Consider the following 24,058-nt stretch of genomic DNA (forward strand, 5'->3'; position numbering starts at 1 on the left):
AGATGTTTCTCAGGAAGCAATGAGGCTAGCAGAGGGTTGTAAAAAAGCACTTATTGAATGTTGCTGTCTCACTGGTCCTTTCTTCATTTTCTGTAGAGAGAATCAGTTTATTACAGCATAGCATATTGCCTTCATATGAACTCTCTCCCTTATTAAAAGAAACTGGTTTTGAAATTCTTTTTTTGTTTGTTTGTTTTGTAGCATCCAGAGGAGTGGAGGAAGAGTTTGGACTTGTGTACACTGAGTTGAGGTATATGCAGGGGAATTTTTTTAGAAGGGGAGAGGAGCATAAGGAGCAATCAGGACTCACTGTCCACAATGGATTTCAGGAGTAATCATAGAATAATTTAGGTCGGAAATTGCCATTAAGGTCATTGAGTCCAACCATAACCATGACACTGTCTAGTCATTCACTAAACCATGTCCTTTAACAACATGTCTACACTTTAATACCTCTGGGGACAGTGACAACCACCCCCTCTATGGAACCTGATCCAGTGTTTCACCCCTCTCATCATAAAAACTTCTTCCTTATATTTAGTCTAAATCTACCCTGTTTTAGTTTAAAATTGTCTGTGGTTTGCAGGTTGAAATCAAATTGTGTTGAGCATAAGAGTACTTCTGACAGTAGGAATGTCAGCTTGGGGCCAAGCTCTGGCATGGACATGTGGAATACATCTCACAGAAATCACATCCAGGACAAAGTGTTTTTAAGGCAGCTCCAGCAAGGAAAACCTCCCACTGAGCATGGCTGGTGGGCTGGGGGTAGGATAGGATGCCTTCCACTGACACTTGTGGCATTTCTCCTCCCCTCTTAAATTGCTCTTGTTTTTTTTTTAAGGTTCACTTAGTTCCAGGTTCTGAGAGATATTATATGACTGCTCGATCCCAAAAGCACATGGAGTCCAGAGAGCAGAAAAGAGGCCTCATACTCTTCATTTTTCAGAGATTTAAGGCTATAAATACATCTGTCTTCTGACTCTGCAGTAAGTTAAAATTATGGCTCCTTCTCATACTCTTCATATCTATGCTTTTAAACCCACAACCTGACCCTGCATATTTTTGGGATTTAGTAGTCTTTGTGCAATAAAATGGCCTGGCAGAAGATGCACACCTCCTTTTCCTCCTCTGTGAAGACTTCTGTGGCTGTGGTGCCCAAGAGTCTGCATCGCCCCTGTAGTGCCACATGTAAGTCCCTGAGTCAGACTGACCTCAGGAAAGGTCTGGAGGACAAGATGGAGAGTCAGGAATGTAACCAGGCCAAAGTGCTCTGTGGACCAAGAGCTTGTAACTTAGGGCATTCCACCCTGCTGCTCAGAGCCAGGATGAGTGAGAGCAGCTCCTCACTGAGCTGAGCTCTTCTTACCCTGTGGCCAGAAGCAGAAGGTGCCAAGCTGCATTAGTGCACTTGGAGCTCCCTGCAGCCTCCCTGCAGGTCCCTGGGAAGCTGCTGGGGGTACAGTCTCTTCCTGAGATATTTCTTCTTCATTACCCAATTCTGCTGTATACTCACTGCTCAATTATTCAGAAAAAGGGTGAGGTGGGATAACCTAGATAGAGAATCGTGATATAAAAAATATGTAAATGAAGCTATAAGAACATACTGAGTGTGCTCACCTTTGCCATCAGCTCTCTAAAAAGAAGAGCTTTAACCACAAGTAGGCAAAGCTGTGCTTGAGGTAAGCATAAAACACTTTCTCTTATGAGGTCCGTAACAGAGGCATCAGCTGGAGACAGGACCTCAATAATCCACAGCTTTGAGTAAGGGTATGTACGTTTCAGATCATGTCTCATTTTTAAGTTAAAAAGAAAATCTTGTTCATTGAAAATGAAGCTGAAACATTGTTTAAATGTGATCTGTTGTGGGATCTCCTTGGAAATGTGGTAGTCATGTCCTTATGGTACTCTGATAAAGTGAATTGATGAATACATGTTTTGCTACATCAGCTTCACTGAAATTAGAACTGATGACTGTGTTTTATTTCCTATTAGGGAAAATATTTTGTATCTTGACTACATTTAAACAAGGTATTTATCAAGAGTTCAGACGCATTCTTCAGTGTTGACTGTTTCTAGCCATTGTTAAATGCTCAGTCTATACATACTTGGAAAAAATGTAACTTTTCACAGCTAAGAACAGTATAGGAACTCTGCAAAACCATATAAAGAAATTTGGTCTGGTTTTTTTCTGGAAAAGGTAAATACTGTATGAATTTGAGAAAGGAATTCTACCATTTTTCTCCTGTTGTGGATAAGGGAAGGAATACATTTCCGCTGGACAGCTTCAGGAATTGCTTGTGCATTTTATCCAATGGCAATTTAAAAATACTTAAGTATTCACAGGGCAGGGCAAGCCAGGCTAATACTTTAAACAGTAGACTAAGATAAGTTAGTTAAGATATATTCTTTTTTTTTTATTGCATGCAAGGAAGCTTTTTTACTATAACACATAGTGCAATACCCTGAAAATGCTGTTTGCAAGTATTTTCACTTAGATGCAAAGGGAACATTAGCTTGTGAACAGGAGATGCTTCTAGAAAATATTTATTAGTTTTCTCAGATTTGAAATGGAATCAAACTGGATGTCCTGTGCTGGTGTTGAGGTAGCTATTGATAGTCTAAAAATGAGAGTTTTAGACACCAATGGCTGCAGGAGCTCCCTGAGCCTGTGCTCCACGAGGCAGGTTTGCCATCTGAATTATTATTGCCATCTGAATTCTGTGTGATCTCAGTGAAGGGCCAGCACTGAGCTGGGATGAGGGCATTGACTGGCTCTGTGCCTGTGGATGCTCCTTGCAGCACTGGGTGCCTGCAGAGCTGTCAGAGTCCTGCAGGAAGGAAAAGTGCTGAGCAGAAGCTCAGTAGCCCTGTGCTTGCAGAAGGACTCGTTTGTGGTTCAGTGCCTGTAAAGAGGGAGGAAATGATGGAGCTATCATGATGGAGCTATCCCATCCCTAAGATTATTTATTAATCTTAGTCTCTCTCTGCTATCTTTCTGTTTCTTTTATTTGACAGAAATGGGAATCTTGAAAGGAGATGGGTAGGTTTTAATTCAGGCTTTTAGGAAAAAGAGGAAAACCAAAAGCATCAAAGCATTTGGCAGCAGTGAATTGAGAAAATATTTGAAGTACAATTTAGTAAAATGTGAAGTAAGTTATTGAGAAGAGCAAGACTTTCATATTCGCTAACTTAAATAGTTTCCATAACCTTGTGGCTTTTACAGAATTATTCCTGAAATGCTTTTATTCCCCTTAGGAATAGAAGTCTCAGTTCTGAATTTAAGGAAAAATTGTTGCACGTTTAAGATTCAGTAATAGGCTTAGCAGCTTTCACATCTGCTCTTGAATGTGACCCCCCCTGCATGGCCACAGCGCTCTCATTCCGCTCACATCTTTCCCTACTTGGCCTTCACACAGTCTCTTTTGTTGACATTAAACACCCAGTGCTTCACTTCTGATATGTGTTCAAAATACTGCCAGTCTTAAGGAGAATATTTGGAGAATATATTAAATAAACAAATAATGAAACGTGGTTTTGTAAAATTAGAACATCCATAAAATACACTGTCTTTATTAGCATCTGCAAATGCTGTTCAGGGTATTACACATATTTAGGAGATAAGGAAAGATAATCTTGCCTTGGCCTTATAAAGCACTGCAAGGACAGCATGTCATTGCTGCAAAATACTTATAGGAAAATATGCTAAGCACTGTATTTCTTAAGCCACAAACTAGGAGTTTCTTGTTCTTGTGTTGACTCTTTATTGATTTGTCTTGTACAAATTATCATGTAATTCCTAGGCTCTGGTTGGAAGGGGAGATCAGAAAGGAAGAGCCACACCCAGGGTTAGAGTGCTGGCAGGGCTGGAGTGGAACATGCAGCCTTACACGTCCCACAGAACAGCCTGCTCTGTGCAGCCCAGTCCGGTGAGGGTTCACCCTCAGCCTCATAACAATCTATTCCCAGCCATAAAATGTTAAAAAAAATAGAAATAGTTACATTTTGAAAGAAATTACTTTGGTTTACACAGCTAATTACTGTATTTATAACAAAAATTAACTAAGCCAATCACACAATTAACTGCTGGTTCCTTTTATAATATTGGTATGCAGTGCTGTTTTGCTCTTGTTTTAATTAATGTGGTAACATAATCCCATGGTGGGTTCATTATATAAATCCAATCATTTTTGATCAGACAGTAGATTTTAACTCTGCAGTTAGACTGACATCAGTATGGCACATCTCTGTGATACCTGATCAGCTGTCTGCCTCCATCTCCTTCAAAGCAACCAATAAGCCAGAAACTGGCAGTGATTAAAAGGGCAGAACAACTGGAGAATAAGGTTTAATTGCTAGTGCCTCCATTGTGCCAGAATAATACTGTGAGCTCTGACTCATCAGACTCAAATGACTTCCAGCTCCAGGGCTGTGTTTTGTGAGACTTGAGAGAATGTTTGACACGGAGAACAAATGGGAAATTGCTCACAGCACTTAGGCACTGTCCCTGCCCTGCCATGGTGCTTCGATTGGCAGCCTAAGTATAATGGGATAGCAAATTTCAGACTGCTGCAGAAAGCCTTTAGGATGGCTGTCTGTTACACAATGATCTATGACTGTGAAGCCCTCAACCTGAGGACTCAGGTGTAGTGATTTCCAGAGTGATATTGCCAATAAAGTGTTCTGCTGAATCACCTCCAACTCCTTTTCCACTGTCTTTCCTACAGATGAAGTGTAATTACTGCTGACTCACTCTAGCACATACAGTGAATTTCAGGCAGGGCAGGAGGTAAGAATAGATCCACAGCAAGTTTGGGAATAGAGGGTGTATGACAGGAAAAACTGCAGGAAGCCCAAGAACAGGGGCAAGCACAATTGAATTATTGTGTCACCTGACCTACAGAACTGAGAGCTATCCAAGAAAAATCTTAACTGTTTACTGCATGTTCAGAATAGAGTTGGAAATTCAGCTGGATATTGAAAAATAGCTCCTTCTACTTCAGAATGAGTCTTTGCACCAAGAATATATTTTTTAATTGTATTTTAAACATTCAGGCCTTCAGAAACATGAAAAAAGGTGAAATGGTTTAGATCAGCCACACCTCCATCTTCTACTCCACTCCTTTTAAACAAAATCCATGTTTGATTTGTAGCTCTAGCCTTGCTGAATGAAGGAGTAGAAGGCCTTTAAAAGAAGTGAGAGATAAAAATACATGTATTTCTCAGTTTTGTTTCCAAATCAGTGAAATTAACAGGAGGCTCTCAGCACTCATCTCCCCTTCACTGGTCCATCTGTCAAATGTAGGAGTAGAATAGGTGTCTAAGAGGAAGCAGATGCTGGCAGTACAACTATTTCAGCATCTTCTTAGAGCAGAGGAATATTTCCTCTAGAAGCACTGAGCTGCAACCCAGCCCTCAGCTGCTGAGCCTTCCCCTTCCCCCTGTGTCTGGAGCTCAGCTTGGCAGCCGGCGTGGGAAGTGAGGAGCTATGGCCGGATGGTGGAAAACATCCAGGGACTTCAGTCCACGAGCTGTCCTTCTTCACTTTTGTGCTTCTTGCCTCTTTGAGAGGCAGTCACACATATCCCAATTCTACTGAAGGCCAGAGGCACTTAATTTGCACCATTATGTGAAGGAAAATCCAGACTGTCCAAGAAATCATGTGGGCTCATGGTGTTGAAAAGGAATGCCCTTTGGAGAACAAAAGGTGCTTGAACATAAGGAGCCAAAGTCACTTCCAGCAGGACTGGCATGAGTTTCAGGGGAACTGCCCTACTGACACTTCTGCCTCACCAGGGTAGTCACAAACCCAGCAAATTCATAGTAACATGAAAGGTTATTTGCAGGGGGCCAGAACTTCAGCTGAGAAAGAATACATCCCAAAGCCCTGTGCAGATTTGTCTCTAGAAAGGCACACAAATAAACCCTTATGTAAATTTACTTCAGGAGCTGCTTTCTGTTCTCACAAACTTGTGACTCAGACCAGGAAAGGCAGAAAATTGCTCTGACAAAAATTGAAACCATAGATGAAAAAAACCCTCCACTGTCCCAAGATTAGTTTAAACCTGTGGCAAATAAGCCTGTGGCACCTAAGTCTCAGGTTATGTACCTGTGAATGACACTGCTCTATTTACCAAAAGAACAGTATAAAAATAGAGTTAAAATACTAGGAATTTATTCTAGTTTCTAGTCATGCAAGGGTGGTGTGGTAACCCTGTTTTCTGAGAAAATCCTTCAAAAATGTCGTGAGAAACATTTTGTAAGTACTGATTTAATAGTTATGCCTTCAGGGTTTAAAAAATATTCCGTAAACAAGACAAATTGGAAAATAGGTAGAATGATGTCTGGAAACATCTGTAGGCCACTTCAAAAAGCAAACACTAGAGCTGTTAATAATGTTCCACTGAAAGTGGAAAAAACACTTTAATTATTCTCTTTATTTTTTTAATTAAAGATTTTTAGTTTTGTACATCCAGTGAAAATCATGGGGTTTTACTCTTTCCTCAAACCACTTGATCACTAACTGCAGATATGAGTAAAGCTGCGATGCAGTCCTTGCCCGGCCAAAACCACTCTTCTCTTGTCTCCTGAAATAACACTTCAACAGATCTCCATGTCAGCAATGAACATTTGATAGGGCTTTTCTCCACAACTTCCCTCTCCTCCAGTTGCTCCTGTAGCTCCAGAGGGACTTCTGCCCCTCCAGGCTGCCTGCAATGGGTTTTGTTCTCCTCACTCTGCTCACTGCAGCTGTGTCCCTTGGGCCCTTCTGGCTTTATGTGCAGGTCAGGCTCCATTTTCTCTATTGCTAATCTAAAAACAGAAGGCAGCAAATGCACTTTACATTTTCAATTCTGCACGTCAGCAATGCCAGGCATTAAATCTTAGAGCTGAGAAGACTTTGAAAAGGCTCCCAAGAGGAATAAGCAAACACCAGAGGGGCTAATATAATCCATATGGAAAGGAAGGGGGGCCATTTATTTTGCATTTGGAATTCACTCTGCTCTTGCTGCCCTAACAAGATAATTAACTCTAAATATATGTCTCTGCTTAATTATTCCTTGTAAAGGCATAGCAATATGTTCACCAGTGGCTGAAGAAGGCATTAGTACACACCCCTGAACCATAGGTCCTAAGGGGTAAAATTTTCTTTCTCTAAGGAGCTTTTAGTCCAGGAAAGGTGGCTGACTATATAAAATAACTTCACAGACTTCTCTTTTTGATTCTGTGACAGAATCACCTCTCTTTGATTCTGTGATCCTTCCTCACTGCCATGCGGACAGAAAGTAACTCTTTCCACACTACCACCAGAGAGAAGAAAGACTGCAGGGTGAATGACTTCACAGCCACCATGGCCCTGCCCTGGGCATTCTCCTGGATGTAGGTAGGAGTAAAGATGGGAGTTCTAATAAACAGCTAGCAGGATGTGATCTCAGAAACACTTTTCATCCCTCTTTTTTTCCCCCTTTTCTGAATAATGACTGAAGCGTGATGGGAGAAATCCAGCACAACCTTCTCTGCCAGTCAGCTGCTTGAGGCTGTAGCATTTGCTTTTCCTGGGTCAAAACAAAATAAAGAGCGCACAGTACAATGCATGAGTAGCTACATGGCACCTTAACTTGCACATGTCCAGGATGTACACCTGTAGCATTTGTATGACATTTTATATTTGAGGTAGTATATTTTTCTCTGTATAGAATAAAATGCAATGTTATTTATGTAACTGCTCTTGAGAATAATAATACAATAATTGACATTTGCCGTTCACCAAAATAAAAAATACTATTTTTTTCTAATTACTAGCTAAAATAAATATCAGAGTTGAGTTCTTCAGTATTCAGCTGCTCATGGATTTTGCCATAGAGAAGCAGTCTTATCATGTAATGTAGTGCCTGATTGCTCTCTTGCAGCTGAGTAGAGATGCTCTGTACCACAGCTGTTACTGCAGCAGGGTCTGCACTGCATTCAGCACAGCCCCAGCTGCTTCTCTGTTGGTGACTTGACTTCACCATGATTCAATGCACAAAGTTGGGCAGCTGGTCCCAGTACACTTAGGAGAGAGACCGAGACAGGGGTGTGTGAAACACCTTTTTTGGTTTTCTAGAGCATTAGAAAGGTTTGATTTGGAAGAGGAGGAATGTAATTCTGTTATTTAGAAAATAACCACCATGTGTGCCATACAAGCAGCACCTGTTATGCCCATTTTCCCAGGTGCTGCCAATGCATCACTCACCCACCACCCCCAGGATGACATCAAGTGTTCAGGAAATTGGCTTCAGCAATAGCAGCTATCCCTAAGGCGTCATTTCCAGCTCCTGCCACTGGAAGTGGTTCAGTTCCTGTCCTTTGGAGCTATGACTGATTCTAACTCAACCGATCTCAGTTGCTGGGGTTGCCTTTGCACCAGCAGACAGTTCCTTTGCACTGGGATTGAATCCTGCCTGGTGGCCCTCTTGAACAAAGATGATGACAGACCTCTGAAAGTGGTATTTTCCAGAAATTCAGACAACCATGGTCTTTCAGAAGATTACAGCGGTAAGAAAATGAGGATTTTACAGCCTGATAACAAGGTAAAGAAACTCTAGGGCTGGGGAGTGTGGTTTGGAAGTTAACTTTTCCTGATTTCCCAATGCAGAGCAAGGGGAAATGCTTTTGGTGGTGCAGCTGCTGAGGTGATAGTTACAGACACAGAGACCGTGGGCTGGTTTGAGCTATGGAAGAATGTGACTGTTCCAAGAAAACAAAAAAGTGGAGCAGAAAATATTAGGAGGTCTTCCATTACTTGCCTTTGTTAGGTGGAGTTGGAAGGATATCAATATTTCACGTATGACTGTGTCACCTGAACACAAAAATCACCTTTAAGTCTGCAGGCCCTGAGGGTTTCGGTGCTGTATCACTGTGTGACCTGAGTTTCTGATGGGTAGAAGAGAGGTGGCTGCTAATGGTTGTGGCTGAGCTCTGAGTTTATGGACAGGTCTGTTTTCCTGGGGCCAGTAAATTTGCTGTGGTGCTTCGAGCCCAGTCAAAGATGTCTGTGCTGTACCATAACATTCTTGGTGCCTTAGCTGATAGACCTGTAGTGTGTAATTAGCTTTAAACTAAGAACAAGAACTGGGGATTTGGGGTTTTGCTTTGTTGGTATAGGTTTGTATTTGAGGGTTGGTATATCTCTAGAAATTCTGTTGTATGTGAAGTTCTGTTGTATATCTCTATAAATTCCATTCACTTTTAGGCCAGAGTAAGGCTGGATGTTTTGAGAATTCATGTGTCTCCTGGTTCAATATTGATTTAGCTCCAGGCAAGGAAAAGTGGAGGGGAATTGTGAGTGGGAAGGCAGGAGAAAACCACAAAGCTTTGTGAAGAAAAGCACTTAAAAATACAAACAAACAAAACCAAAAGAACACAAACAAAAAAAACCCTCACCCTGACCTTCTGCTGATTTCAGGTAATGATGCTTGCTGCCTATTCTGAATTCATCTGTTAAAATGTTGTTGTCTCAAAGGGCTATCAGTAAGGAACATTTTTTGAAAAAAAAATATTGAGATGGTTGCTTTTGGTATAACAATTTCACAGATTTGACTTCATGGTTAACTACTGTTGTGTGTGATTCAGGGATGAGGGAACTATTTAGGGCAGGAGTTTTGCTGTGTGAAGGTTTTTGTTTTGTTTTCCCATTTTTGCAAGCAAGGGGAATTGCCCTTACACTCTAATTGCCACCAAGTCTGTAGCAATGGCCACTTTAAGGTTGTTCCTGAAAGTAAGGATTGAAGCATATAAAATACCACAATGACCTGAAATATGAAGAGATAGCAGATGTTTTTACCCAATAACACATTTGAGGCAAATAATTTTATTTAATTTTTCCCCATTTATTTCTTTTTATAGTTTAGTAAATTGTAGACCAATTTCTTTGTCTGGCACCCTTGCCATATAGGAAGGAGGACCAGGAAAAACACTAATGGTTTTAATGGAGGAAGTGCCATTGTGAGGATGAATGGTCAGTGAGGTGCATCAGTGACTCCATCTGCCCAGCTGTCATGATCTTCACAGAGAGCTCTGGAGCACTGAAATGTGCTATACATTCCCCAGGCCTTTCTGAGTGAGATGGATGAAGCCAGTTGAGCAATGAAAAATGGGTGCTGAGCTGAGCTGTGCTAAGTTTGCACTGGTGATATTGAGGACCACACCATGAGGCTTTTGCCAGACTGGTCAAGAGTGATATTTCTGCTTTAAGGAAAATTCAGAGCTGTAAGAGGTTCTTCCCAAACAAGGATAGGAAGTCTATATGTTGATTTTAATGAAATGAAGTTTTACATAGCCTAGAGAAGAGATGTGGTGAGAGGGGAGAGAGCTGTTCTTTGCTCTCAAGCCATTACAGGCTATTGTAAAAAGAAAGAAAGAAATGTTTCTTCTTGCCTAGGCAGAATGAAACAAGAAGCTAAGAGCTTCATTTTAATCAGGCTAGGACCTGAAGAGACTCTTAAAATGAGGAAAGAATAATTGGAAGCTACAACCACTGAAAGGCTATAAGAATAGGTGAAGGGAATGCCAGCCAGAACAGGATGAAGTACAGGTGGTTCTTGAGACAGGAGCAGAGACCTCTCAAGAGGATTTAGCACATTCTTGCTTTCCTTTATTTTAGCCTCATGGAAATATTTTATTCTTAATTACATTTCATTTTAAATCTCAGAAGTGTCTGAAAGAGATGGGAGTTGTTGCTTTATGCATATTTAACACTGTAAAATCTACCACATTACCATTAATATACCAGATTTACCATATAAATTGTGGTGATTTGCTTAGCTATATTTAACTACAGAAAAAGACATTCACTAATTGCCCATGAAAATTCTAATTATGTTCTCAGGAAATGTTCAGACACTGATCTTCCAGGGTGATAGATCTTTGTTAATATAAAACACCAGCAAATTTTAATTTAATTTTGCATGGCAAAATTAGATCTAGCTTCTCAAAAGTGAACACAGCTATTAGGAATCTAACTTAAAACACTCATATTTGAAGAATAAAGTCTGTAAGCACTGTGCCACCCATAGACTATAACTGAAAGTCAGACACTGCAAAGGTATAGGAGTAAATCCAGTTACTCACTACTGTCACATTAGTGGTGGAAATACAGACCTACAGTGCAGCTGGAAAAGTGACTTCCTAAGAGAATGAGACAATACCACAGGTTACAAGCTTTTTTTTCCAATGACCACATCTGCTTTATACCTTCATGTTTTGGAACAGATATGTCTGAAAGGGCAGCATCTAAGATGCTAAGACAATTTTCCAATGGTGATGTTTTTTTGAGTGCTTGATAAAAAGATTTGTAGATTAGTATTTTTCTCAGTTAATATACCTGAGTGTTGCTAATACTTTTCTCCAGGAGCCTGTTACCTTTCTGATGGATGTGAGCTTTAGCGTTAAAAAGGAAAGAGTGAAACTGTGTTGCTTTGGTAGGGAGTGGAGAAAGGAGAAATTCTTTGCCCTTTCAGCTGAGGGAGGGCTTTGAAGCTGCTGAGCAACACTGCAGCACCACATTGACTCTGCTGGGCAGTTAGGGCCTTGCAAGGCATCTTTGCAAAGCAACTGGCCTAAAGCCAAGGCTTGGTCAAAGGAATCTGTCTTCTGGTATTTTTAAGTGATTTATGTCTCAGTCAGGAGCAGGGCAGTTGGGCTGGCTGGTCTCAAAGCCTGGCTGGAGGGTAAGAAATGCTTCTTTTCCTCATGCTAGAGGGCTTCTGCTTTACCCAGTAGCTTTGTGGTAATTGAAGCCAAATTTCACATTGAGGCAGAGCAGCCTTCAAGCCACTTATTTCTTTAGTTCACTTTTTTTTCCTAGAGCAGGGACCTGGTGGTCCAGTGTATAAGAGCTCCTGCCCACTAAGACCCAGTGTATTTAGTAGTTGAGTTTGAGATTGGTAGGTGGGCTCTGTGTCCAGCCGCATGGAAGCACTAAATTAATTCCTCAGGTCAGCAACTTGCTGTTAGCTTCATGTCTTCTGCCTTTTGGGAATTGCTTTTTCACAATTAAAGCTAGATTTCCTGCTGGAAACCCTTGACTTAGTGTGCAGCAGACAGAACTAAACTGCATCTTGTCAGTGAGCATTCTAAGAAATCCTCTGTGCAGCTGGCCATGGAGGAGAAGCAGGGCTGCCCTCTGCCCACACCCCAGAGGATGAGGGGCCTTGGAAACCACCCCCACCCTTTTCTGCATTCTCAGTGCCCGTGAGGCCAGGCTGCAGCCTCAGCAGTGCATGGCTGGCCCACAGCAGACCCTTTATTACACAGCGAGTCCTTTGGGACTGATGGCAGCTCCATGGATTCCTGGGTATAACCCCCACTGCCCCAGACAGCAGCACAGCTGCAGGAGGCAGCACAACCAGCCAAGTTCAGGTGAAACCAAGCCAGAAAACATTAAGTGCTGCTGTGTAGATTCCCCCATCCGCACGTCACATATGCTCTAGCTCAGCAGGTAAGTCTGGCCCTCAGATTAAGACATGTTCCTGCCAGACTTGCCCACAGCGCAGCAAGATCCTTGACTAAATCTGTCAAACCAAAATATTCCTGGTAAATTTAGTGAGATACAGTGTTTCTTAAAATGATACAACTTGCAAGGTGAATACTCTCATTTAGTGAAGGGGTTGGATTTCATTTCCAGGGTAGTGCCAGTTTCTGATCTGAGATGCCATACCACAGCCAGCTTTAGCAGATCCCATGGCACAGAACAAACTGGTTGTACTTTGTATCACAGCTAAGTTTGTTTTACAGAAACTGAGAAAATAGACAGATTGAGCTGACACAGTGAGAACCAGATGTATCAAAATAAAATTTATTCTTAAAATGGCTAGTTTACACATAACAGCAAAGGTTACATAAGGAAAAGTGCAATTAGTGGAGGAGGCTTATTTCACCTTAGTACTTAACATCTCGCTGCACTGCAAGTAGCTTCACACTCAGGCTATTATACTTCTTAGCCGTGGACAAAAATGTGATTTATTTTTTGATGTTAACACCATTTCTGTATAGCTAAAAAGTGTGCCAGCATTCACACCTGCTGAGCATGTACTGGACAATTTCTCACACAAGTCTTGCATGAAACCCAGATAACATTTAAAGTTTGACAGCTCAGAAGGCTAAATTATAAGCATACAGATACAAAATATATATTAGTTTACTAAACTCTAAAAACAAACTTATAAAAATGAGGTAAACCAGAACAGTTTTTTATGTGCAAGCCTATATTCAGTCTAGAAAAAACTAGTAACAACCCTGCTCTTTTAAAGAAATTAGCTCTCATAAAGTGCAGCTAATTCACTGTCTTCAATATGAAGGACCTTGCCTATGTTACTTGTGAAAAGTCATGGCTAACGTTGCAATTAGGAGCAAGATACTCAACCATCAGATGCTGTAAGATTAGATCTGGTGATGAGTGGAATCACCTAATGATACTACAGAGTAGGAAATTCAAAAATCACTTTCTTTTGTTGCCTAACCCTATTTTTATCATATTAGGGTGGCTTTAAAATTTTTTCAAAGGCACATTTTTCTTTTAACATTGAAAGGCAACCATTTGCCTGCTAAATAAGTAAGATGGTGAAGTCAAGGTTACATTTGTTATCAAATGCAAGGCTTCACAAAGACAGTAAGGACAGAGGAGACTTCTTAAAGCAGTGGTCACTTCTACTATTCACTTTGCATCATTTTCTTTAGTCTTCTTTCTATCCCATAGATCTTTCTCTGAGATTTAGAGAAACAGCTTTGGAAAGAAGTAATCAGAACATTGCACATCTCCAAGTTATGTAGCACATACTACCTCTTCCCCTTTTCCCACTTGTCCATTATCCTCTCCAAGTTTCTTAACGTGTATTGAAGCCACAAATCTTTGCCATGCACCCCCACCTGCCTTTGCTGCAAGCACAGAGAGGGTCACAGCAAGCCTCCTGACAGCATCTACTGCAGTCCTGATAGGTGCAAAAGGAGTTGTGATATTTTCCACCCCTGTGCACACACATACTCACACACAGTTACCACAGCTTGCTGAGACACCCTTGCCCTCCATACACTTTGCAAGTCCCTCCCCTAGTGACCCAGGAGAGCTGACAGCAGGAAGAAAGCAGCATATACTTGAGATACAGGCAAGCTACTCCTATGGTATGTAACATACACATGAGTTGCACCTTGGTTTTTTTTTTTTTTCCAAGGATAAAGTTTGGCTAAGAACTTCAGGAGCACAATATGGTTTAACAAGTCCCACAGTCTAATGAACTTGGATTTTTTCAGACAGCAAACAAAACCTGCCAGGTGGCTTCACCATGCAGCATGTGAACCAGAAATCTAGCACTGTTCTGTTGCCAAATGGAAGGATTCTTCCCCAGCAGTCTGGATCACCAATATGGTGATGAATTTTCAATCTGACCCGAGCTCTGCCACTGGGGAAACAGGCCACTGGACAACCTTGGACTGCCCAGCTGATCAGCTTCTCTCTCTTGTCCTCTCCTTGAAGTCTGATGATCTACATAGCCTTCCTTGGCAGATGGTATCTGAACACCATTAGGCTTCCACTCTGAGTGTACAATTTTGTAATTCTGCCCCTCATTATTGTCCCAGAAGGTATGTTCTCCACTTTGGTAAGAAATGCAAAACTCTATCTTCTCTTCAGGGGAAATGGCAGGAGGAAAATCAATGGCAAATGAGAAGGTATCATTTTCAGAATCACTGTAAACATTGTTCATGTACACACACTCAACATCTTTGTAGGTCTTCCACGTGTCGAAAGTAATACGAACCTGAACCTTTTTTTCAAAGCTGACATTTTTTACTTTCACAGTGCCTGATAGGACCTTCTCTTGCAGGGTGCAGGTCTCCAGGCAGACCAGGTTCGTCTGCAGACGGTTCCTGAAGTCCAGGTAGTCGGCTGAGGGCTGAGGGAAACCCAGAATCAAGTTTTTCTCCTCATGGAGTTTTAGGTCAGATGTTATGTCCTTAATGCCTAAGAGGTCAAACGGCAGATCCCACACGGGGGGCTCCTGGAACTCGGAGAAGGTGTGGATCACTGTCAGGGACAGCCCCTTGGAGTCGGCAAACACAACGCGCTTCTTGGCTCGGGCTGCCGAGGGGCTCCAGTCGCTCTTCTGAGCTTCTGAGTCACACTTCACATGAAGGCACGGCCTGAGAGGTTTGATTCTGTTCACAAAGCTGTTTCTTTGGCAGTCCTCGAGGGGACTGAGAAAGCTCTTCAGTGGTGGAGAATGGGCTATGCAAATTCGCACGGCCATATCCACAGGCATGCTGGAGCTGGGCAAGGGTCTCGGGTCCAAGATCTGTATCATTCTGAATGGAGAAGAAACACAGGATGTCATCATTTATTACATCAGATAAGAAGCTTCTCAAGAATGGTGTTTACTTCATCATTCTCTTAATTATTCATGGCCTCATCTCTGCACAGTTTTAAACAATGCAGCCTAAATCAAAATTGACAGTCCTACCTACAGAACCAGGGTGAAACTAGTCAGTCATTTCTTGCCATTCTAAACTTCTTCAATTCAAATCTACTGTCCTTTCTTTATCCAAACCTCTGAAAAAACAGATTTTAGTGAAAGCTAATTGAACATATTTTCTTGAAAATACAGAAAAGAACATTCTAGTAGTGAGTAAAACAGATCCAGTTAGAGTAGAAGTGCTCATCCACTTGAACTTCCCTCTTGGAGGCCCCAAGTGAGGTCTTAAAATTCCAACAAGCCGGATCAGCTGCTTCATCTCTGAGCACAGACAGCACTATATTAAGCAAGTTGCCTATCCCATCAGAGCATCAGATGGGATTCTACATATCTTTATGCAGAACCATCATTCTGTGGCTCTGAACAACTGTCAGTTGATCTTTTTAGGAACTTGTTAAAAATACTAAAGCACCTTTAGAAATATTTTTGAGCTGTGAACCCAGGTCTAAGTAATAGGGCTCTTTGCACTGTTAATGTCAACTGCTGAGTGAAGCAGGGGAAAAAAGAGAAGGAGAAGAGAAGGACATACTATTTTTTCACCTCATTAGGCTTCAAGAATTGACTTTAAAACAACTTTTGATAATCCCTAAAGACTATGCTGAAAGTCTACTGCAAGGATTCAATAAGAATACTACAGGTTTTTTTGTAAAGAGTTACAGATGATGGATAGCAAAATTACTGTGCAAGGCCATGGCCCATACAATGCCAGATAGCTTGAATATTTCTAAAAAGGGGCTTCAACCATAGAACAGCCCTGCTGAGATGGATGCAGTCCTTGCAGGAAATGCAGAGTTTTGTTGAGTCACAGAAAGGCATTTGCTTTGTCACTTAAATAAATGGCTTTCTGCTTCCCAGGGTTCTCACTGGTATTTCAGAGCCCTGCCAAAACTAAAGCAGAAGCTGCACTGGTCTCTTCTTGCTTTTTTTAATTGTGGAGTATTTACCATAATAAGCAGTAGGAGGAAAGTACTCGAATCAAATTAATCAACTTTTGCTTTGCTTTATTAGGAACAGAACTAAGGCTTCAGAAATACTCTCTCTGCAACTTTGGTGACCCGAGCTTTTGCAGCGTCAGGGAAAAGAAAAAAAAAAAGGAAACAGAAAAGGAAAAAAGCCCACGCAACACGGAAATAGCAAACAAGCGCCAAGCATGCAAACCCCACGCCACCGCCAGAGCAGCTGCCGGGTGCTGGAGGGGCAGCGGGCGCTCGGGCAGCAGCGGGGGCAGCGCCCGGCGGGAGCCGCGGAGCGCAGCGGGACCCGGGCCCCGCCGGCACAGCCGGATGGGCAGCGGGGCCGGGCGGCGCTTACCTGGTGCGCTGAGTGCTGGGGCCGCCACCGCCGCTCTGGGCCGCGCCCGCCGCTCCGCCGCCTTTATGGGGCCGGGCGCGGCCCGCGGCCAAGGGGCGGCCCCGGCCGGGCCGTGAGGGGGGCGCGGCCGCCGCCGCCGGCCGGGGCTGCCGCGTGCCCGGGGGCTGCCGGCCGGACGCGCCCCCGGTGCCCTGCCCGTGCCCGGAGCTGCCCCCGCTCCCTCGTGCTCCGGGAAGGGCGGCAGCAGCTGCGGGCACGCAGGGCGGGCAGGGCTGGTGCAGCGGGCGCGGAGCGGACGGGACCCTCTGTACCCTGCGGCGGGGCCAACACGTGCCCGGGGGGGCTGCTCGGGGCGCTGCTCAACGACCTTGCCCTGTGGCACTAAACCCGTGTTAAGTTATAGACTTCTCTGCTCCGTTGGAAAGGAGCTGAGACTCTGAGGTGTAAGGTAATGTACCCAGGGCCAGAAATCCATCATCCTGGAATCTTAACTGCCTTTGTCGTCAGTGAAAAAGCACTTTTGAACTTTTAGTGTGAATGGCACCGATAGCTTTTCACACCCACACCTGGTGATCTGTGTGCTATCTGAGGATGACAGGCCTTGGGACAGGTCCTGCATTTTATCTACTGCCTTTTTCCAGAGGAAAGGGACAAAAACCACTGGAAGGCAGCCCCCGCAGCAATAGCCATAGCAATACTGTGGCACTGCTGGTGTCCTGCCTTCCAGAGGCCCCATGGCAAAAAGCCCATGCAGAGGCTGTGGACAGCCAACCTTCTGCAGGCTGAGTAATCCTACTAGAGAAGGTTCATCGCTGAGTTACTGCTCTTCAAAGACCATGTCCTGGTTGCTTTCTCCCTGAGTCTTCTGTGGATCAACAATTCCACTTTTTGCTGCCCAGCTGCTCTTTCCCAAGGGTAGTAGATGACTTGCCGTCAACCTACAAGATATGATAGGGAGTCTGTGAATTTTGATTTTTCTGAGTTCACAGCTTTTACCAGCAGATGAGACCACATACATCTGTATGAACAGCAGGAAGTCCTGTGTTCTACGTGAATCAAAGGGGGCTTACAGTGATGAACAAACAGTAAAGGATTTTTCTGTTCTTGATTTGTGAGCAAAAGAAATTAAAAGCTCTACTGTTTATGTGTGAGGAGTTATTAGAAGATAGGGTGTGAGCATACCAGATGATGACAAGGACACTTCCACCTTGGATTCAAGCTACATATAAGCAGAGGGAGCAAACAGGAAAGGCTAGAGGCTTCTGCTGACAGATGCATAGCACATGGATCAGTGTCTGCCTCTGCACAAATAATGAGAGTATTCATAAGACAGTAATACTTCAGTTTCTTAGTTCTGCCCCTTGGTGACTGAAGTTCCTGCCTTTCGTGACAGTACATGACATTAAGCGTCACCCAGACGAAGCCTGAAGCAGTAACTGGCAATGCAGACAAGGCTTTGGAAGGTCCCGCTCCGTTCCCTGGAGCCACTTACTCAGGACAACCTTCCCTGGTCCTCCACTTCTCAGCTTGCATCTCTGCTGCTCACATTGCTCTTCCTCTCATTTCCCTTCTCTTATCTTTTGGTGGCTGCTGGCTCCCTATCAAAGGCAGATGATATTTTCTCGTTGTTTGTCTACAGAAAGTGATAGAAAACAGCATCTGTGTTTTGGAAGCCTAGCTAGTAGCCTTACTAGTAGCAAATGTATTTTTCTTTTGGAGGAGCTACAAAGACTTTCAGCCCCAGCCCCCCACCTGCAGTAAGCCAGGCCAAGCATAGCCATAAGGGTATAAGGGAGGACTGGACACATGGCTGGCAATTACCAAATCTCTTCTATTTACCATTATAAAAATGAGTAAATAACCCTGGAGTTTGTTTGCCTGTGCTACTTGAATCTTTGTCCATGGATCTTCCCCCACACACAGCTTAGCTGGGCTGCTGTGTTATCAGGGATCACGTGCAGCAGCTGGGGCTGCTCTATCCCACTATCTGCAGACACTAAATAAGAACTGCTTGATTCCTGTAAAAAAGGAGTTGCCTCAAGGCTTTCCCACACATATTTCTGTTGCTATGTAGTAGCTCATTGCCCTGTTGGTGCTATAAAATATTTTGCTCTTACTGTGTAAAATACCTGTTTTGCCCAAATTGGAAAACATGTTGAAAGATTGTTTAAAGTGATAATGTTTAGCAAAAAGCCAGTAGTGAGATCCAGAGCCTTTCACAGGCAGATCATTGCCCAAGTCAGTAAATACAGACTGGATACGGTAACTTTGTGCCCAATTGATAATCTGGAGCACATTCATGGCCGTGGACTTGTGTCCCAGTTCCTGGTTGCCAATACAAGCAGAGAGCATTGTGCAGAGCCAGGGTAACTCTTTCCTCACCCAGGGAGGCGTCCCTGCATTGAGGCAAACTGACAGGGTTATCTGAGTTAGCACACCAGTTTGTCCTGTCAGTGATGGTTCCCTAGCTGTGCTTTTTATAGAGGACTCAGGTTTCCAGATACTTTGGTTTGGCATTTTAAAATGTAGATCTGTCTGTCTGTCTTACCTTTCAAATAGTGCTGCTAAAATGGGAGCACTGGAGGAAAAAAACCTACTGTCTTACTGTGCATTTGACAGCACTCAGCGGCATATCAGCTTTTCTGACATTTGTAGGAGCCCAATGGCAGAAATATGTAACTGGAAAAAGCACAGCTGATTATCAAGTCAAACCCCATGACAGGGGGTTGTACATTCAACCACTTTTGTAAGAAGGAAACCCAAATCGATCACCCAGACTAGTTCTCTGTCTTTTCCTGAAAAAGTGGCACATTAGATCTAATAAGTTAATTGCAACACATTAGCTATCAAAAACACAATTTTATCATAGCTACCACAGTTTCACTAAACATTAAATGTATGTTTTTAAAAACACTTTGCAGCCTAGATAGTCCAGATGCAATGGAAGGCACAGGCTCGCTTTCAAGGAGTTCATTGAGGTTGCTCAGTGACAAACTGGCAATTGGGTTCATGCTGTTCTGTTCAAAGACAAATATATGGTATTAGCTCCACAGTGAACACTTTTATATGCAGATGGTTCTCCGGGTCTTGCCATTCTTCACCTCACCTGAACTACCCACGACCTTTCAATCAGCAGTTCTAGGAACAGATAATGAGTGATTGTGCCTTCCTGTCAGCTATCACACTGCAATGGGCTGCTCTGGTAATCTCTTTGCTGGCTCTTGTCATTTTATGAGAATGAAAGAATTGCTTTTTTTCAGCCTCTGTTCTGAGACTGAGTAATTAAGCAAGGATTTTGTGTTTACTCTGATGTTATTACTTTCAGGTCGCTCTGCTTCTTTGCTATCCTCCCCCACAACTTCAGGAGGGAAGAAAGGAAATACATTGCAGTGGAGGATATAGAAAGAGTAGAGGAGCTATTAGCATGTAATTAAAGCCTTTTGAAGCAAAGATAGGCAAATATTTCCTCAGAGCAAAGTAAAGTCATGACGGCATTTATAGGTAAAAAAGTCCAGAGAGAAAAACATACGTCCATTTCACTTGCATAGTATCTCTTGAGAAATCCCTGCTGTTTGCAAGGGAGAACAATGCTAGCTTAATGCAGTTACAGTATGCAATTGAGCAGGGGAGCTTTTGATTTGGTTTTGGGCTTGACGCTAAAACAAATTGCTAGGCCAGTGGCACTATACTGGGGTCATTAGAAAACAGAGTATGTCCACCTTATTGGCTGGCACGTTCCTGCAGCATCACACAACACCTGTGAAAGACACAGAGCTTTAATGCCTTTAAAGAATACCTGTGGTAATAGACAGGGACAATTCTGTCACACAAGGTTAACAGCAGCATTTTTTCCCTTGGTTTGAGCTCTTCTGTTCAATATTTGTTCTCTGCTACTAAGACCAATCTTTGTAAAGTGTATTATCTATGAAGATGGGTTTCAGTTTTCTATGAATATGACTATGAAGCAAATAGTGATTTTTCAGATACATAGCAAGTTACTTGAGCCTGTAAGACTTTGAAAATTTAAAATTACTTTTAATGGTTTATCTGATGAAATACAGTAGGCAGAAGTTTTATTACATCTTAATAGCAGGCTATATTCTTTACTTGCTTCTCAGAATCCTTTGGTGAACTTTGAAAATTACTAATGGTTGCAAATATATACCAAGGAAACTAGTCCTGGGAAACTCTGTTATTGTTGTAGGAATTTCTTCAGCACTGGTACAGTCCATACAAGGAAGAAACAAATTTTTGATATTTTTAGAATTTTTATTAGCCCATTTCTCATGATTGGTGGGAGGGCATGGTGTCAACCAGATCCAACATGCTACAGCTGTTGGGAAGCACTCACTGAAATACCTGTAAATTGTACTTTAAGTAAGAAAGTGTAAGTAATTACCTTGTAATCACTTGCTAATAGGCAAATCAGAGAAAGTCTGGGAAAAAAAATTGCACTGCCTCACTGCAATACTGCCACAACCATTCCCTAGAGAGCAGGGTAAGCAATGTGCAGCCAAATGCACATGCAAAGATGGATGGGGTTTTTGTTTTCTTACAGCAACAGGACATGGGTCTAATTCTTTGGGCATTCATAGGGGTTCTAGGTCTCATTCTATTTCAGTCAATAGTGCAAGTTCTTGGCACTCCTGGAAATCTCTATGGTTAAATTTAAAGACATTTAAATTCCTTGTAACTGAAAACTGTGGACTGAATTAAAAACTAGAAATTTATTTTTAATGTCTAATCTTGTTACAGCTGATTAATGATAAATTAATCAATTGTAGATGAGTCATCACTTTGAAAATGTATAGTGGCAGAGAAGTCCATTGCTTTCTGAAAAAAAGTGACATATGAAAACAAGAAAACATGTCTCAGGCTGCTCAAATGTTTAATGTCATGTGATTATATCAAATTCAGGATATTTTCAGCAAAATTCCTTAAGCTGATTTTATGCAAAATGCAGTCTTTTAGAAGTTTTTGCTAGTATGTCATAAGATGAAATAAAGCCAATGCCACATTATTTATTAATTGCTGTGATGTAGAGTGAAAAAGGAAAGAAAACCAAAAGAAGGAAGAGCATAAATGTAGGTATTCATTCGTGGAATAACCTGAACTTTTCATGAAGCGTCTTACAAGAGTGCAGAAAACAAAACATGTACGTATATTTTATACATGAGTAGAAATCTGGCTTATAAGTGCAGACCAGATTCACTTTTGAGAGTGCACAAGCTGTCCTAGATGTCTAAAATAAATGCAGGATTTCAATACCACAACATTCTATTTCTCCATTTTTTACGTTTTTTTTTTTTAACCACACACCTAAGATGGTTGAACCTTGATAACCTGTGGCCAAACATTTTATAAATATAAATCATGTTGCTGTGTATAGATAATCAGTGTCTATTCTCTCTTTTTTTCTCCTAGGCCCAGATAAGGAATTACTTCTGCTGATGAATAGTCTTTTCCAAAGAAAACAGTAAGTGAAATGCTGCTTTGTGCAATTTGGTTTATGCTTAATGTTGTGTGAAGAAGCAAATGTTGGTTCAGCAGACGCTTCCATCAGCTATGTGGGCAGTGTTCTTGTTCTTTGCAATCTCTCAAGGAAAAATGTGATTTTTTTATGTACATGTGTACAATTCTCTGCAGACTTGCAGGAGCTATGTCATTATTCAATATGATTACCATTCCCATAAAATTTATGTTGACTAAAACCTTTATCCTAAATAAGCCTTCCTATATCTGACAGCAGCCCAACTGAGAGCTACAAGATGTTCGCACAGAGTGTTTAGAAGCCCTTGAAGGGTCTGAGTAACACTCCTTCTCTCATTCTGCCACCCAAGAGACATGATCCATTTCTCTATTTTAGGTTTTCTTACAGTTTTCTTACAAGGTCCTTCTTGTCATGTGTATCACAAGGGAAGAATGGGGCTTGGAAATCAGTACAGTGAAATTCTGTGCCAAGTTTTTATTGGATTTTCTGCGCAGGGAAAAAACTCCCCTATGGCATACTAAGAGATGAATGAATGAATCTTTTCTCTTCTAGATTTAGTTTAATTTCTAACCACTTCAGACTGAAAATTTGAGTTTCCCAGGATCTGACCTAGTTATGCCTCTTAGGGCTCAGCATACATATGTATATGAATCTATATTTCTCCAGTTTCATGGGGGTCAAATTTCATGCAGACATTCACTTCATTTTTAGATTTGCTGGAAAGAATGAAGCTCTTCAATCCAAGTGCTGTAACATCATCAGTCCTCTTTCATCCTGCAGTGGAAGGGGAACTAGTTATGGTCCTGAGCATAGAAATATTGTGGCCTAAATAACATATTTGCAATAAATTGGTTTCTTTGGGTTATTCTTAGATGCTGCTTCCCAGAACACAGATGGTTTACTGTCAAAATGTGCTGCTCCATATATGCAATAATGCTTACAGTAAGTTTTGCAAGATTTAAAATGGCTTTAATCAGTGAGAATAATCTTGCGTGCTTCTCTGGAGAATTGCAATCACAAGAATAGTGGAGGTTGCAAGAGGCCTTTTGAGGTCACATAATCCAGTCTCCTCCTCAAAGCAGGAATAGCTTCAAAGCTAGATCTGGCTGCTCAGATTGCTCCTCCAGCTGAGCTTTTAACGACTTCAAGGATGCAGCCTCTCTAGACAACCTGTGCCAGTGCTAACAACTCAATTATTTTTTTCTGTTTATCTGTCTGGAATTTCTTTTCTGCAACATGTGACTGCTCCCTCTTTTCCTTTTGCTGTGCTTCTCAAGGGAAAGTCTGGCTCCATCTTCTCTTGATTTCCTCTCAGTACTGGGAGGCTGCAGTCTGACCCACTCTAACTTAGCTCTTCTTTTGCAAGTTAAGCAAAGTCAGCTCCCTCAGTCTCACCTTCTGCAGCACATTCCAGGCCACTAACCATGCTGGTGACCTTCCACTGCTCTTAGTGCAAGCCTAATGCTCAAATACAAACCTAACCCCCCACATCCTTCCTGGCTAGCTCTTTTATCCACGTTGGCACTGGGATGGACTTGGTTCATTGAGCAAAACACAGCTCATGCCCTAACTTCATCCACCCTTCACTCTGCTGCAAAGGCATGGATCTCCCCTTGGTGGCACTGACATGCACTTCCTAGCCACAATGTGCACTTTAAGAGTATGAGGATTGAGGGCTTTCATCTGAAGAGAAATCACTGAGTGCCTTGGGGGAAAAGGAATTCTGGTTTTATTCCCAGACTAGGTGAAAACAAAA

General features: G+C 42.2%; 1 protein-coding gene across 1 annotated transcript; it reads right to left on the minus strand.

The window, feature by feature from the left end:
* Window positions 1–12,816: 12,816 nt before the first annotated feature.
* On the minus strand, window positions 12,817–16,941 carry PPP1R3C (protein phosphatase 1 regulatory subunit 3C). The gene is made up of 2 exons (XM_005481228.3): window positions 16,812–16,941; window positions 12,817–15,333 (listed from the first exon to the last, which is right to left on the minus strand). The coding sequence occupies exon 2, from the start codon at window positions 15,330–15,332 to the stop codon at window positions 14,388–14,390; it is 945 nt and encodes a 314-aa protein (XP_005481285.1). The 5' UTR covers window position 15,333; window positions 16,812–16,941; the 3' UTR covers window positions 12,817–14,387.
* Window positions 16,942–24,058: the final 7,117 nt, after the last annotated feature.

This window comes from Zonotrichia albicollis, chromosome 7 (genome assembly GCF_047830755.1).
Source record: "Zonotrichia albicollis isolate bZonAlb1 chromosome 7, bZonAlb1.hap1, whole genome shotgun sequence".
Lineage (NCBI taxonomy): Eukaryota > Metazoa > Chordata > Aves > Passeriformes > Passerellidae > Zonotrichia > Zonotrichia albicollis.

Bases quoted from the DNA above. Each gene is read 5' to 3' on its own strand.
- PPP1R3C (XM_005481228.3), bottom strand. From the start codon at position 15,332: ATGATACAGATCTTGGACCCGAGACCCTTGCCCAGCTCCAGCATGCCT.